Source organism: Aulonocara sp. 'chitande type north' Nkhata Bay, linkage group LG17 (assembly GCF_057382095.1).
Source record: "Aulonocara sp. 'chitande type north' Nkhata Bay isolate Kocher_YH1m ecotype deep benthic linkage group LG17, A_spYH_male_GT1.1, whole genome shotgun sequence".
NCBI classification, from domain to species: Eukaryota; Metazoa; Chordata; class Actinopteri; order Cichliformes; family Cichlidae; genus Aulonocara; species Aulonocara sp. 'chitande type north' Nkhata Bay.
This window is the reverse complement of record NC_141360.1, coordinates 21437126-21453732: the sequence shown is the minus strand read 5'-3', so window position 1 is coordinate 21453732 and position 16607 is coordinate 21437126. Positions and strand designations below refer to the sequence as shown.

The 16607-nt window shown below is 41.1% G+C and overlaps 1 protein-coding gene and 1 non-coding gene across 2 annotated transcripts in view; one reads left to right on the top strand and one right to left on the bottom strand.

The window, feature by feature from the left end:
- Positions 1–2740: 2740 nt before the first annotated feature.
- Positions 2741–2813, bottom strand: trnav-uac (transfer RNA valine (anticodon UAC)). Its single transcript has one exon. It is a non-coding gene; the product is annotated as a tRNA-Val (tRNA).
- A 7308-nt stretch (positions 2814–10121) lies between these two features.
- grip1 (glutamate receptor interacting protein 1) overlaps positions 10122–16607 on the top strand; it is a 66903-nt gene continuing 60417 nt past the window's right edge. Inside the window, exon 1 of the mRNA XM_086269937.1 lies at positions 10122–10393. Within this exon, the coding sequence (XP_086126063.1) occupies positions 10339–10393 (55 nt within the window). The 5' untranslated portion in view covers positions 10122–10338. The remainder of the gene's footprint in view (positions 10394–16607) is intronic.

Genomic DNA, 16607 nt, shown 5'->3' with positions numbered 1-16607 from the left:
TGTGTGTGTAATGCTGATGTTGTGAGGACATGACTGTTTTCAGAGGTGTACTGTAGGATCCTCTAGGGACTAAAACAACGAGTCTCACTGTGTAAATATGAACATTAAAATGAAATCTGGATTTTATTTGATGTTAAAAGTCATCTGCGTGAAATTCAGGAATTAATATAAAATAAAATATTGCTCTTAGTAAATGGTGACTGTATTTTATCCTCGGACTCTGCTAGGGCAGCTTTGCATGATTCACATTCATCTTCTGTCTTAAAAAGGCAGTTTTAGCCCCTCCCCCTCAGCCTGAGATTAGGAATAGCTGCTCTTGGTGATGTCATAAAAGTAAATGAAGAGAAAAACTCCTTGAAGTTGAGTGCTTAGCACAGTTAGAACATTTTTAATCAGATCAGAAACATGTACATCCTGAACTGAAGAAAAAATTCACAGCTGTATTACACGGACTGAGCTCCATGTGAGCTGCTTAACTGTGTGAATCTACAGGACAGTTCAAAATGCATGAACAATGTAGAACAAATGTGGAGGGATGCATCAAGTGTATAATCTTTGCTAAACCAAACCTATGGGTAAAGGAGAATGAAATTTCCATAGTGCATCAGTCGGAGCCCATATTACCAATAACTACCTCAATGCTGTTGGTCAGCAGGTGCTGGTGGAAACTGTGATAAAGGAAAGAGAAGAAGTGGAGAGGGATAGGCATATTAGGAGGCAGTGGGAGAGAAAGAAAGGCAGAAGAAGAAAGACTTCTCAGTTTGTAAGAGATGTTCTGATTGAATCTCTGTTCTGAGTGAAATGAGCAGGGTTATTTCCACTTCTTCTTTTTTGGGGGGATAATTTTATTTTTTTATTCTTTCCACTTTTAACAGACAAACAAAATGTGAGGTCGGACATGTTGGCAGAGAAGCAAATGCAGCTCACACAAAGACCCAAATTTGAGTTGTGCACGTCACTGATTTCCACACATAATTATCTTTTCTTTGAAGGATTCAGGATGCGTTGCTCGCTTACGTTTAGGTTGCCACTTCTTTTAAGGCTCTGTTTTCTTGGTTACCATGGTGATGTGTTCCCACTTTGTCTGGACAACTGCAGACAGGGAATAGTTTCCTGCTGAAATACATTAGAAACATTACAAATTCATGCTGATTTTCACTATAACAGGCTCATCACCAGCTGCATCCATGAACACAAACAAATACATGGCTTTTGCACAAAATGACAACAAAAGAAGGAAAAACAAACAAAGTAACGCACGAAAAGACCACAGAGTCTCCTCTGCGTTACTGTGAGTCAGTGTAACACACTCTGAAATTATGGAAACATGAGGTTGGGGGCGTGTTCATGTCTGCCTTCGGAAGAACCAGCCTCAGCTTCAGCTTGTCCTTGCTTCGGGTGCAGCTGGAGCTTCTCCAGGCCTGATTTTCAGGTTCAGGTTGGAGTCCGAGAGAAGGAAAAGGACATGCTTGGCATTAGTGAGGGGTCCTCACAGAGGCGGGAGCAGAGTGGTGTGTGTGATGAGTCACAGATCAGTTGAGTGGGATGTTTACAAACCCCCAGGCGCTCTCTCTTTCTGTTGACACATAATGCAGCCTCTGACATATGCACGCTGTGATTCCAGCGTGTGTGTGCGTGTTTGCATACGAGTGTGTTAAAGCATTGACAGCGTTTGACAGTAATCTATGAAATGAGGCTACAGCTGCATCTCAAGTACTCACAGTCTTCTTCTGAAATCTCTGAGGAAATAATGATGATGCACTTTTTTTTATTTCTCTAACTCGACGGAGACGCAATGAAGACGATCATTAATCCATTCACACTTTCAGACTCATCAGCTTATCATCAGCCTTGGCTTGATGAAGATGAAAAATCCTCGCAGGCTCACCTGAGTTCATCACTGTGTTCATGTCCTGCATGTTAATGAAGCTCCCAAGCTCAGGGTCCGACAGATGAAGCTCAGGCTGAAGCACCAAGAGCTGCAGTTTTGGTTTTGGTTTCCCCATAAACTGTAAATAAAAGATGACATTAGCCACATGGACTCCCCACTCTAATTAACTTGTCAAAATAGTCCTTATACTGAATGAAGCCCCTCAGTCTATCCTCTCCTGTTTCTTTAAGAGCCTCCCTCCCTAAAAGTCCACTTTAGTCTGATTGATGAATTCCTGGAAGCTACTAGAAGGGCCACACCAAGGCTTTGAGACTGTATATAAAAGATGGGGATTTGGTGCATGAGTTCCAGTTTAGTGATGGTTTGATTTAAACCCCCCACTTCCTGTCACCTGTGGTTGATCCACCCATAGTCTCTGAGTGTCGTTCACCTCCTCTGATAGCTGTGAGACTTTGAGTTTGGACACAAAATTATACTAAAAGAGTTCACTGATGTTTGCCTGTTTTATTGCTGTTTGTCCTCCTGGATACAAACCAAACTGCAGCAGCTCTGGGTTTAGTGGAATTTCTTTTGGGATATGTTCCTCTTATCGCTCTAACCTCATCCATGTACGTCTGCAATATTTAACTTTCCCAAGTTCCACATGTTCGTAGCACCTGGTTAGTCTGAAAAACAGCTCCAGCCAATCCTCTACTTAGACTCAGTTTTCAAATAATCATATACATTTAAATTACTATATAAACTCTCTGATGAAAAGGAGACCATGTTTTTGTCTTTAAAAAAAAAAAGTTGTCAAAATTCATTATCCACCTCTGATCTAAGACATTCTTGGCATCAAAGCTGGATTTGTGGTTCCACTGGGGATTGAACCCAGGACCGTCTGCGTGTAAAGCAGATGTGATGACCGCTACACCACAGAACCACCTAGCCACACCAGGCTTAGCTCACATTCACTGCCCCAAATCAATAACGGTGACTAATTCAAATCTAAACCCCCTTTAAGTTGACATGGTAACTCATGAATTACTTCATTAGCAAAGATTACAAAACATCCAAACTCCATCAACTGCCTGAAAAGAAGATCTGAAGATGGAAATCTCCACCCAACTGCAAGCAAGCCCCTGCTGAATCAAAACCCACACTGTCCCACCAAGTACCCTGCTTTAATGTGTGCTTGACTCTAAGTCACACCACAGTTTACTAAATGAACCTCATGCTGCACTGACTTAAAACTGGCGACAAACAAAGTCTGAAGTTCTATATAGCCCATTTCCATTAGTACCTACTCGGATAAGCTTGATGTGACTCAACGTTTCTCTTGTTGCCAGATTTCAGCATTGGCAGAATTGATTTTCAAGGAGTCGCTTTCATGACTCATTCAGTCTGTTGATGTCACATTTTCAGATCACCTCAGATTACTTGGAACCCCGGGTGAGCAGGTACTTAAAAAGGTACCTGTTGCCAGGTACTACAACCTAATGAAAAACCTTTAAACCGTATTGAGCTGTCACAAGACAATTCAAGTAGATGCTAATCAAAAAGGGCTAATAAATGTCTTCTTTGCAGCCAGAGAAGTCACCCCCTGCTGGTCACTGGAAACAATGCAGCTCTGTTCTGAGAGCCAGTGAGTTGCAAAAATTTAGAACTTTTTGGCTCTTGAGGTTTTTTAAAACCCATCTTAGGTTTTTTTGGTGGTTAAGGTTCAGGTTAACACATTTATCTGTGATATAAAGCAATGAATTTCCCAGGCAGCAGTCCCTTTAATGGAGAGCAACATTTAGCCAAAACATGAAAACCGCTCAACCAGATGACCTCAAATTTGGCACAGAGCTCCCTGAAGCCCCCGGCAACACATGAGCCGAGTCTGAAGAATGAGCATGCACTGATTTCAGTAATTATGAATTACATGTTTAGACTGGAAGATCATCAAACTTATATATGAACTAAGTGTGAAGGACTAGGCCAGGCTCCATCTGCTGCTGCTGGGGATCATGTGAGATGGTCCAAAGCTACCGGGCATAGACTTAAATGGACCTGGTGGTGAGATCAGCTGTTTTTGAGGTCAGGAGTTCACTGGATGTATTTTATGATGTCCTGGGAGTCCTTACAGGCTGAAAATGGAGAGTCTGAACATATTTGAAGACACACTGACTGAGTGCAGATGACTCTGTGAGGAGATAAACAATGTTCACCATAAATACTGCTGATAGTTTGTGAGTGCAGGTTTGGTGTGAGAGCTGTAAAGCTGCAGGATTCTCTCTGATGGGACCACACGAGTCCCGCCCGCTCTCTTCATATCGAGGTCAGTCTCTGCTTTTTGTCTTGTAGCCTGCAGAGACTCATTCTTCCGCTTCACTGCTGCTTTTCCTCCTGTCCCTCCTCCTCCTCCCTCTCTGTGCCAATCCACGGGGATGAAAGATGGCCGCTCGTCACATTGAAGGCTGTCAGTTAATCGCTGCACTTGTCAGACAGGCTGCCGTTGTTTTGACATACAGGGGATTTTTCTTTTCTTTTTTTACTCCTTCCTGTCAGAGTCCACTGCAGATGTAGTCCCACCTGTCTCTGTGTTTAAACTGTTATTTCTGACAAGAGGAGAAAAACATCTTCAGATAAAGTACTCTCAGCTTTAACCACAGCTGCAGATATTGTTCCACTGACCTGCTTGTTGAGCATAAATAATCCACACAGCAACATGTTAATGACTGAATGCTTAAAAACATAAAAACAAATTTTAATCATGAAAAAACTCATAAAAGAGTGTCTTTCGTCCCGTCTCTCTCCCCTCACCCCGAACTGGTCACAGCAGGTGGCCGCACCTCCCTGAGCCTGGTTTTGCTGAAGGTTTCTTCCTGCTTAAAGGGAGTTCTTCTTTCTCACTGTCGCCAAGTGCTTGGTCATTGGGAGCTGACTCATTGATGGGTGTTCTCTGTATTATTATAGGGTCTTTATCATACAATATAAAGCACCTTGAGGTTAGCGTTCTTGTGATTAGGCACTTCTTCCTACTTCTTTTTTAAACATGTGAGGTTATTTATTGTAATTATGAATATGTTTTTTTTGTTTGTGGTTTTGTCTTTTTTGTTGTTTTATTTTAAAAATATTCAGAATAAAGGCATAATAATAATAATTTGCATATTCTAACTTGCGGGATCAACAGAACCTCTTTCCAGTCATGTTAATGCAGTTATAGCTTTAACAGTGTGGGAGAAAGGAGGTGATTTTTGTCCAGTGAGTCAGAATCAGATCAAACATCCAGAGCATCGGTGTTTGTTTCTGTTAATCTGATGTTAGACTCCTGCAGTTCATCTAAACTATGATGTCCTGTGATGCTCAGAGTTGGTTACTGACAAAGAAACGAGATGTTGGCTTCAGATTGTGACACTTGGAGTTGGTGTGAAATGGATTCGGTTGCAGTTTCCAACACAGCTTACATGTTGTTTTTAATGTGGATCACCATCATGTTGATGTCTCGGTACTCATGAAGCTATGAGGGATTAAACACCAAATTTCAATGCACTCTTCTGCCCTCTGAGGGCCTGTAACTCAGAAGATGTTCATAGTGTGAAGGTAAAGTTTGTCAAACCCTTTCAGAGAGGAGATAAGTTGACCCACAGAAGCACCAGAGATCATGTCATAACCTGTTCAGGCAGGATAAAGATGGGTTCATGGGTCCTACAGAGATTCATCTTTAAATCCAGACATTTTAAAAAGTAGAACTGGGTATGTGTATCATTTTGATCTGGACTTTGAGATCTGCACAGTTTTCAAAAATGAGTTCTTCCATGTCATGTTTATGTAGTCATTTTGTTCATTTTCAGTGGGACAGGGCAATCGCACCCCTCAGTTACACACTGAAATGATCATGGCCTGTAATGTTCTGATTGGTGTTTGTGGACTCATATTAATTTCCTCCAAGTTTTTCTTCTGTTCAGTCGCATATGTACTAATTTGTGTACATGCACACAAAAATATTATTCTCTGTGTTTAGAGGGTATAAAACTCAGAGCAAATAATCACTCAGAAAGATAATTACATGCAATTTATATTAATTTTAATAGCTTTGAGTTAAATGAATTATTAAGTATAATAAAAAAAACAACTTTAGTACGTTTCTAGAAACATTACAGTTTGGATTAAAACACCCCCTTTTTCTTTTAATGCTCCCGTCTCTCGGTCGCCATGGTGACATGACTCTCTCACTTCATTAACATGACGTCACCTACACCACGTTCTCCTTTCCTTTAAACTTTTAGTGGAATAGCCCTTTAATCCTCAGCTGGGAGGCGATGGGGTGAATTCCTCAGAGGCGAGTCGGGACAGGAACCAGATTTCAAATATCTTCGAGCAGCCATTATCTGTGTGTGGCTTCCTGTTAATACATCTGCAGGTTCACTGCTGCCCACATCTGTGTGCTTTATCACTTCATTTTAGAGCTGAAGCTGGAAATCAAACACAGGGGTCATATTTATTTTATACCCTATGTAATAAAATTACTGCAGGAGGTTGGAAATGCTTTAAAAAGATCCCACTGCTAGGACTGAGGCAGAAACCATCCCAAACATGTCTTGATATCAGGAGGAGTCACTCCCAGCAGTGCTCGGTGTACATTTATTTTAAGTTGTTTGGGAGTCAAAGGTCAGAAGTCTACACAAATCCAGAGAGGCAAATACAAAAAAAAAAAAAACAGCTGGGCATTTCATTTCAAGTCTGCTGATAACAAGAAGCTTTTCCCGGATAATCATTCCAAATGTTTTAGTAAAAGTATAATGAAATATCTTTTATATGAAGTTTAAAAAATTCATTCTTCATTCATTCATTTTTATTTTATTTTATTTCGTTTTATTTTATTTTTTGACTTTGTGCTGTTCTGCATTTTGGTCTGTTGTTTGCAGATGTGCTATAAACTTAAAAATACACTGACTAGATCAGTCCGTTTTTTCACACTTGGCTGTCAGCCCTTGTGCTTATTTTTGACCCACATGGCCCACAAAACACCAGAACTGTATGTTAATACATCAATTTTACATTTCTGTAGTGAGAATTAATTTCTCAATATTCGCAGATCTTTGTAATACCGCCCTGTAAACATCTCCTGGTCAACGTTCCCTCTAAGCTGTGCATGTGCGCAATTGCGCACTGACAACATGTACAACCACTGGAGATGTGAGCAGGACAGAAGGAACAATTGACGGAAAAGTGTGGACTTTATACCAGTTTATAAATTGTGTTGATAGGCCACATAAAACCAGAGTTATGATAAAAATATTTGCAATGTTTGGTTTTCTTCCTGAATACTATCGTTGTTTATATTTACTGCGGGAAGAAACGGTAAAAACGGCGTTTTATAATGAAAACGCTCAAAAGCACTCTTCGCCTGTGAGCAAAAACAACGCCCAAAACCCCCACCCTTTCCTATTGGTCGAAAAATGTACCATGTTGACCAATCAAAAAATGATATGGCAACATGGCATTTAGATGTTTAGGAAGGGGGGATGTTTTAGGAGTGATGGCGGTGTTTTGAGATGTGAGACATTTGTGATGTTTAGTGCAAATCCTGTGTAGTTAGTGTGTAGTGTAGCCACTAGTTTTGTTGTGTGTGTCAGAACAATGAGGCGACTGCTGAATGTTACAGGTGTTACAGGAGTGATACATCTCCTGTTGTCAGGCCTGCAGGTATCAGACTGTTCTCCTTCATCTCATAGTGGAGAGAAATTATTTTTGGGAGTTGCACAAATAATTTGTGTGGCATCAAATTTGATGCAGAACAGCTGATTGTTCTGTAAATAGTTTGAAATGTTTGTTTAAAAAAACGCCTTGGCTGCATTTTTAGGTAAACAGCTGCAAAAATCTCAGTTACTTTTTTGAAGAAGTAACTATATAATTAATTGCCCAACATTGGTCATTATATACTGTATATACAGACAGAGAGTTACAGGACTCTCTCCCAGACCACAGACTCATACTCATAATACAAGTCAGAGCTTTATAAAAATCAGAAAAGAAAAAAAAAAAGGAAAGTTGTGTTTTCAAAATTGGAGTTCAAGTTATTTTTACTTCCAATAGTGTTAACATACTACACAGGTCATGAACAAGATTTTTCTTTTTTTAATTTTCATTGTAAGTGGGCTAAAGCAGTTAATTAAAAGTAGTCTAACATAAATGTAAACGCTGTAATTTGATTATTTTAATAAACCATGTAACTTGGATGGATTTGATGCTGGCGTGACCACAGTGACCATGTCTGCTGTTGCTCACAGTGGTCCACGGGATCGCTCAGGGAGTTTGTGTGTTCGCTCAGACACATGAAAAATTAGAGGGAACATTGCTCCTGGCAACAAGAGGTTGAGACAGAATTGGATAAATATCAACAGCTTATTTTAAAAATCACATAATGATTTATGTTTATGGACACCATGAAATTCAGCCTAAACCATTATTTTCATAGTTATATTAAAACATATATATATAACATATATACGTATTACAGAGTGCTTCACAACAAAGAAGCAAAACATTAATTAATGCATTAGTTACCCAAAAGCAATGGCAAATGTGTATAAATTGTTCAGCATTATTGGGGCCCTCACAGATATACGATAACATGTGCAATAATGATCCTCCATACAATCAAAGACGCTGGCTTTGAAATTTGGGCTTCGATTGCATTGCTTAAATAAACAAAACCCTTCCTGGAATAACTGTGGTCTGGAAGGACATAGTGTTCATGATCTCAAAGAAGCTCAGATTCAGTCCTCAGAATATTTTCACTCTTCGAGTCCAGAGGAGCATTTCTGGGTCCTCTTTACAGAAAAAAAAACCTCAACAATTCTTTCATGGATTCAAAAGTCTTATCTGTTCTTGCCAAATTACTTGTTACTATATGTGTATCTATAAATAACTACTGCAGTGTTCTGGGTAACAAACTAAAAAAAAAATCTCTTTGTCATTCTTTTGTTTCTCGTTGTTGCCGTTTTGCATGATTTTATGCTTTTTTAAATTTCCAGTAGAGGTATTTTTTTGAATATTTTTGTGTCCCTCTGGAGCCACTGTGGTCATATTGTATATTTCAGTGTTCTTGTTATTATTTGTTGTCGGTTTGTTTCTCTCTATGCTTGTTTTTTTTCTTTCCCTCTGTAATAGTTGTCGTTTTTTCACTTTAACTTACATTTTTCCCTCTTTGTTCTAATTCTGCATCAGCATTGGTGTTATGACAGCCCAGGGGTCCAGGCCCATTCACAAAGGTCACTGTGCCCCCTCAGCTGAATTCTGCTGACATACTTTTACAACTATAAGTAAGAGTAAGACACACAACTTGGCAATGAAAATACCAAATACCAAGATCACCATCAAATTATAATCAGAATATATATTTTTGTGATGACTTTTCACTACTTGTGGCTTTTGTTGGTGTTGTATCGACTTGTAGCTCTTTTGCCTGTTTTTCTTTTGTTTGCTTGTTTTTTCATCTTGTCATCATTTTGTCCATTGTTGCTGTTTTTCACCTCTTTGTGTACAGAATATGGTCTCTGGACCATGTCCTGCTGGTTCTGGTTCAGTAGTTCCTCCACGCCTCTGCCTCTATGGATCTTCATCACTGTACAGGCTGACTGGCTGCTGGAGGAGGATGTCTGGCTCACAGTCTTATTGATTTCTTTCTGTCTCTTTACAGATTCTCTCTCTATCTCTGCTCTGAATGAATGAAGACAGTAGAACGGTGCGCCACTAGCAACGTTTCTGTAGGAACTAAACTATGAACCAGATACATTTGTCATTAGAACCTTCAGTGGAACCTGGATACATTTGTAACAGTTTTTAGAACCTTTGGTGGAACCTGGATACATTTGTAACAGTCTTTAGGACTCTCAGTGGAACCTGGATACATTTGTAACAGTCTTTAGGACTCTCAGTGGAACCTGGATACATTTGTAACAGTCTTTAGAGCCTTCAGTGGAACCTGGATACATTTGTAACAGTCTTTAGAGCCTTCAGTGGAACCTGGATACATTTCTAACAGTCTTCAGAAACCTCTGTAACATCAAAGCGTCAGTGCCTCGCGGGCTCCTTCACGGTCATCACGTCACCCACTCTCTTTCTTTTGACCATCTCTGTAAACGTCGCTCTCCCGCTCCCGTGAGACCACAGCGAGGCTCGCGGGGGTAGAGTTACAGATGGGGGGAGGGGGTAGAGAGACATAGACAAAGAGGAGGAGTGGGGAGAGAGAGAGAGAGAGAGAGAGGGAGGCTCGCGTGCCTGTGTGAGGTTGAAAAGAGGGAGAGGTAGAGAGAGGTAGGCTCGTGCAGGGGGAGGTGGATCCCTGTGTAGTGGAGCAGCTTAAGCTAAAGCTAACTAGCCATGTTGCTGTCGCCGCTGCTGTTGCTCCTTCCGTTGCTGGTGGTGTGTGTCTGCTAGCGGCCGCCCTGGACTCCCTATCCACCCTGAGGTGCATCATGCCCGGCTGGAAGAAAAACATCCCGGCCTGCCTCCAACCGGACCAGGAGGGAGGTACGATCAAACCGGCGACTAGTGTGTGTATGTGTACACTAATTATCGCTCGTGCAATCTCTTGTGCAGCGTGGTTTGGCGCCGCTGGTGGAGCTCGCGCAGACGGTTGGTGTCTTTAAATTAGTGAAACTTGGTAACTGATACCCAGTGAGTGAGTGAGTGAGAGCGGCGCACGCGCGTGTACGCACGCATGCATGCATGCGCGCGAGAGTGTGTGTGTTGTCTCCTGTTAATCTGACGCAGCGGCTGAGGTTACAGCGACGTTACGGTGATTTTTACGTTGATCAGCCGGTGACCGGTTACTAGCAGTGGGGCTGCTAACGGGCTAACAGGCGGGTAAACCGAGCGGGATAAACGGCTGGTCAAGCGAAGGTCTGCCCTTGTATGAGTGTGTGCGCGCGGGCGGTGTTACAGTGAAATGTGTGACCTCAGTTTAGTTGGATGAATGTGGAAATGGAGGGCTTGACTACATGATGACAGGTGAGCCGTTTAAATGCCTGGCATACAGACCGGTGCTCGGTAAAATCGGTGACTAAGGCTTTCTGACAGCAGCCTGTAATGTCTCCATAACACCCCCTCCATAACGCCACACATGGCTGAATGCTGTAGGGTGTTAAACCCACAGTGAGTGTGTGCATTTGGATGTTTTGTGGTGTTTGTTAAAGGGAACCATTTATGCCTTTTGCATCATTCACGTTCAGAGTAAGCTTTAATAATCTAATTCTGTGCCTCCATGTCCAAAATAAGCTGTTTTATCGCCACTCTGCTCTCTCTATAAGACCCTTCTCCCTTTCATCCAGTTGGCCAGCCTCTGGAAGCTTGCTGATGGGCAGCTCTGAGTTCTTGTGAGCTGCAGTGACAGCTCGAAAAAGCAATTTATTAGTCAGTTAGGATGTATGTAGGAAGTGTGTTCTTTAGGAGATGTGTTTTGTGCATGCTGGTCAAGACTCTTCTGACCCAAAACGACCAAGCTTTGTTTTGTCTTCGTACTCAAAGCCCAATAAATAGCAAGACTGGGCCATCTTCACTGTCCTTATCGGCACAGGTCCTCCTAAATACAGTATAAACATGGATGCAACTTTCTTTTCAGACCCCACCAGGGGGCGACACTCCTGGTTGCAAAAAGTCTGACATTTGAATAGAAGTCTATGGGAAAATTACCCTACTACTAACTGAATCCATGACTCCAGTTTTAGTTAAAACAAGGTCATTTTGCGGGATGAGTTACTGCCCAAAGTGGAGGATTTTGAGTACCTCGGGTGGTGTCTGTAGTGATGTGGATGCTGTACCTGTCCGTTGTGGATAATCTGAGTGTAAAAGCAAAGTTCAGTCTACGTTCCTACCCTCACCTCTGGTCCTTGAGGTCTGAGTATTGACCGAACGAATGAGATCAAAGATACAAGGGGTAAAAATGAACTTTCTACAAAGGGTGGCTGGGATCTCCCTTAGACTTAAGGGTGAGAAGTTCAGTCATTTGGGAGGAGCACCGAGTTAAGCCGCTACTGCTCCACAGGTGAGGTGGTTCAGGCATGTCCTCCTGGTAGGATACCACAGGGGTAGACCCAAGACACGTTAGAAAGACTCATCTCTCAGCTGGTGTGGAAATGCTTTGGTGTTCTCTGGATGAGCTGGAGGAGGTGGAGGAGTAGAATGCTGCACCGTGACCCAGCCTTGAATAAGCAGTAGAAAATGGATGAAGTTAGTTCTGTAAATTCTGGTCACTCTAAGTGGTAGAAAGCAGGATAAGTATGTTCACTGGACTTGTGATTGATTTTACGTTGCACACATTCATTTCCATTTCAAAAAGCAAGGTACAATTATTTATTACTATGAACAAACAACTGCTCATTCTTTACTGTGAGAACAGGCCGACTGGCTCAAGAAAAGAACTTCATAGTGAGGTTTGCTTCACGGGTGAACTTGGAGCTGTGATTGGTGGACATACTTTTTTTTTTTTTTTTTTTTTAAATGGCTCTGCACGATCAAGCCATTGGTGATATGGAACCCTGTTCATGTGTTGGGAAATAATCTAGCAGCTTTGTTTCATGTGTGGGCTGGGAAAAGCATTAGAGAAGAGTCATGTCCCCACAGTCAGCTAGGGTCTTGAACTTTAATCCCGTCTACATTTAAAATGATTCAATCTAGCTAGTGGACAGTTGTTGTCTTTTGGATGCCACATCATCTCTTTCTTCAACCTCAGTGGATAGTTTGACCTTCTTGGTAGAGTTAATAAGGGGAATAAAAAAATATCAGTCAGATTATTTGGCAAAGCCTACCACCTATTATTCTATTTTTCAGTGAGCGAACTGTTTGGGTAAAAAGATTAAAAAAAAAAAAAGCTTGTTCCAAGTATCGTGAATGTGGAGACATTGCTTGTTATCGTAGTCTTTGGTAGGATAAATTCAAATATCTTTGGGGTTTCATTTACTAAACAATCATTTGTAAATGAAAGTTAGTGTCAAAGGTTTTGTTTTTGTTTTTTTGTTTTTTTTTTTAACCATACTGTGCTCTTCTGTGGTCTTGAAAGCCACAAACCAAAGCACTGTGTAGAATGTATGTGGATACTTTTCACTCTTCAGCAAGTAGGTGAACTCCTGTTTATCTGGGCATTTCTAAATTGGATTGAACATTTTGTCATATTGATTATAACGTAATTGGTTTTAAATATAATCCAGTATTTATTAGAAATGATCATTAGCTCTCTTTTGTTGTACATAAAACTTGAGTCTATACAGAGGCATCCTGTCATGACAATAAGCTGAAGTTTAATGAACCTGATTTTAAGAAGATTTTGATTGACCACATGGCCAAGCTAGAATAGAAACAAACATGTCAACACTCACCTAAGGTGTACTCACAGTAGGTTTTCCTCCTTTTATACTCTGTGTCAGATTCAGCAAACCATTTTAGCTCACTTTATAAAAACTATTCATGACCACTGCCACACATTCTCCACTTTACTTAAGAGGTGTGTTTTTATTCACATTATTCCTGAAGAGACCTGAACAGACAGCTAAGTGTTTAACATTATCCAGATTTGTGGGTCATGAATGTAAGAGTTAACCTTTAACTGCTCCCAATAGGATCCCAGCTCTGTAGTGAACCTTTATGGGCACTAAGAAGACCTACATGAATACCAATGGGTGGTGCAACAAACTGAAGATGCAATAATTCCTCTGTTGCCAACAATTTTGTCTCTTCATTATAAATTTGGCAGATGAGCACCCAAATTCTGGGCAGCTGTTTAAGGTCTAACTTCCCCACAAAGGATGAATAAAGTTTATTGAACTGCTAAATTCTGAAAATAGTGAAGCCTGCGATTTGAGTGGGTACCAATTAATCTCCTTCATAAATGAAACTATGAAATGTAAACATATCCTAATTGGAAGGGGTCGTGTCTTCACGTCTTACTTATCCACCCACAGCGTGCTGATTGACCTCTTATAAAATCTTTGCCTTTTTATTATTAATTACTTGGTTATAACAACGAATGATAATCCCAGGAGCATCTTTTCTTTTAGTTTTCTGTCAAAATCCAATTTTTCATTCTGAATTTGTTCACATTTATGTATTTCATTCATTTATTCTCATTTATAAAATAATTTTATTCTCGCATTGTAAAAACTTCTTGTTTTTCCGACTGCAAAAAGTACTATATTAATATCGCTTGCTTATTGACTCATATTTGAGGCTTATTTATGATCATCCTTCAATTTCTTTCCAGACGGCCTAGACCAAAATAAAAGTTTAATTTATTTTAAATAAATCCCAAACATTTGCTGATTTTTCAGAAAGAGAAATGTGAAACTATAACACTTTCTCTTTTTTATGTAACTGCAAATTAAACATTGTTGAGTGTCATCAGCATATAAGTGGTACCGTATTTTCACGACCATAAGGCGCACTTAAAAGTCTTAGATTTTCTTCAAAAAGTGCGGCGCGCCCTATAGCGCGGTGCGCCCTATGTGTTGTAAGGAGGACGTAGTAGAGAACACCATGAGAACGTTAAAGGGTGAAGTGTGGGCGTTGATCGTATATACCGGGACAATCGCACATACCTGTATAAAAGAACAGGTATGTGCATTATGCAGGACATCGTTGTTTTAACAACCCTGAAAATGGCAAAGAGACACGCTTACGAAGCACAGTTTAAACTGAAGGCCATCAGCTACGCGGAGGAACATGGAAATCAAGCAGCGGCGAGAGAATTTAAGATTAACGAATCGATGGTTCGCAAATGGAGGAAGCTGGAAAACAAGCTCCGGCAGGTCAAGAAAACGCAGCTGAGTTTCCGCGGACATAAGGCGAGGTGGCCCGAGTTGGAGGAAAGACTCGAGCGGTGGATCATCGAGCAAAGAGCGAGCGGGAGAAGCGTTTCGACGGTCACCATTCGGCTAAAAGCAGTTTCACTAGCTGAAGAGATGAACATTGAACATTTCCAAGGAGGTCCGTCTTGGTGCTTTCGTTTTATGAAACGGTGCCATTTTTCCATCCGGACCAGGACTACGGTAGTGCAGCAACTTCCAGCGGATTATAAGGAAAAGCTGGCCATCTTCCGCTCCTACTGCAGCAAACACATCGGCGACAAAAACATCCAGCCCAGCCACATCACAAACATGGACGAGGTCCCGCTCACTTTTGACATCCCGGTGAGTCACACTGTGGAGAAGAAGGGGACCAGCACGGTAGCGATAAGCACAACGGGGTATGAAAAGTCTTCTTTTACTGTTGTGCTTGGCTGCCATGCTAATGGACAGAAACTGCCGCCTATGGTGATTTTTAAGCGAAAGACTTTGCCTAAAGAGAAGTTTCCAGCAGAAATCATCATTAAGGCAAATGAAAAGGGCTGGATGGATGAGGAAATGATGAAAGAGTGGCTGAGGGAGGTGTATGTAAGGAGACCAGGTGGTTTTTTCCACGCAGTTTCACTAAGAGTGGAAGGCAGCGCCGGGCGAGTTACGCCACAATTTGCCAATGGATTGTAGATGCTTGGGCTAACATGTCTGCTGGCACTGTTGTTCAAGCTTTCGCAAAAGCCGGCATCGTTTCCGAGGAGCCGCACGGCACGGAAAGTGACTCTGACAGTGAAGACAGTGAACCTGGCATGTTTGATGGAGATTTAGCGCAGCTGTTCAATTCAGACACAGAGGATGAGGACTTCGATGGGTTTGATTGATGATAAAAATGTGAGTACCAAACTTTGTTTTGCTCCTGCTTTATTTTTAAATACGCACACTTGTATGCTTGTGTGTTGTTGATGATGACGATTACCGGCAATAGAAATGTGAGTAAGGTACCGAATTCAGGTTTGCTCCCGCTTTATTTTTAAATACGCATACGGTACTTGTATGCGCCCTATGGTCCAGTGCGCCTTATGTGTGTTAAATACAGTAAGGGCACACATAACTGAGACTGCGCCTTTTAGCACAGTGCGTCTTATGGTCGTGAAAATACGGTACTAATGGAAAACGTCTCAGTAATCTGTCCCGAGTGTATCAGATATAAAATTAATAACGGTAGCCCCAGAATTGTGCCCTGGGGAACACCACGAAGATTTGAACCAGTAAGTGCTTCAAAAAGTAAGTGCCTTGAAAGTAAAAGGGCCCTTAAGTTGTCTGGCATGAATTCAGTAGCTATATAAATAAAATGTGATTTATTGATATATTTGACTAATTTCTTATGCACTTCCCCAAACAAAACAAATAAACAACCCCCCCCCCCCCCCCCCCCAAAAAAAAAATAAATTAAAAAAAATAAAATAAACAAACAGTGTCCCATGTTTCAGACTCTTTTGATTAAAAAAAATAGTAAACTCTGTATTTGGATTTTCCATTGCTTCTTGTTAAAAAAAATCAAAACCAATGTTTTCACAGTGTCCTTACAATTTACAGACAAAACAATGAACAAAAGCATCATTAAACAAACTAACTGATAATGAACACAATAATTATTCCTAGCTTTGGATGAGTATAAGTGACTGAAAAAGCCTCTACAATCTGAGCAGTTTGAGCCTCAGAGCCATTTTCCAAACACGTTACGGTGCTGCTTTGGTGTTGTGTTGTAAACCTGTGTGTGGGGCTCCTGGAGAGATAATAATATAATCGTGTGTGTGTGCGCGTGTGTGTACAGCTTCCAGCTAAACTGGTCATAGTCCTTCACAGCGGGATGCTGGGAAAAAAGAACAAAACACCAAAATGTTAAACGCTAAGACCCA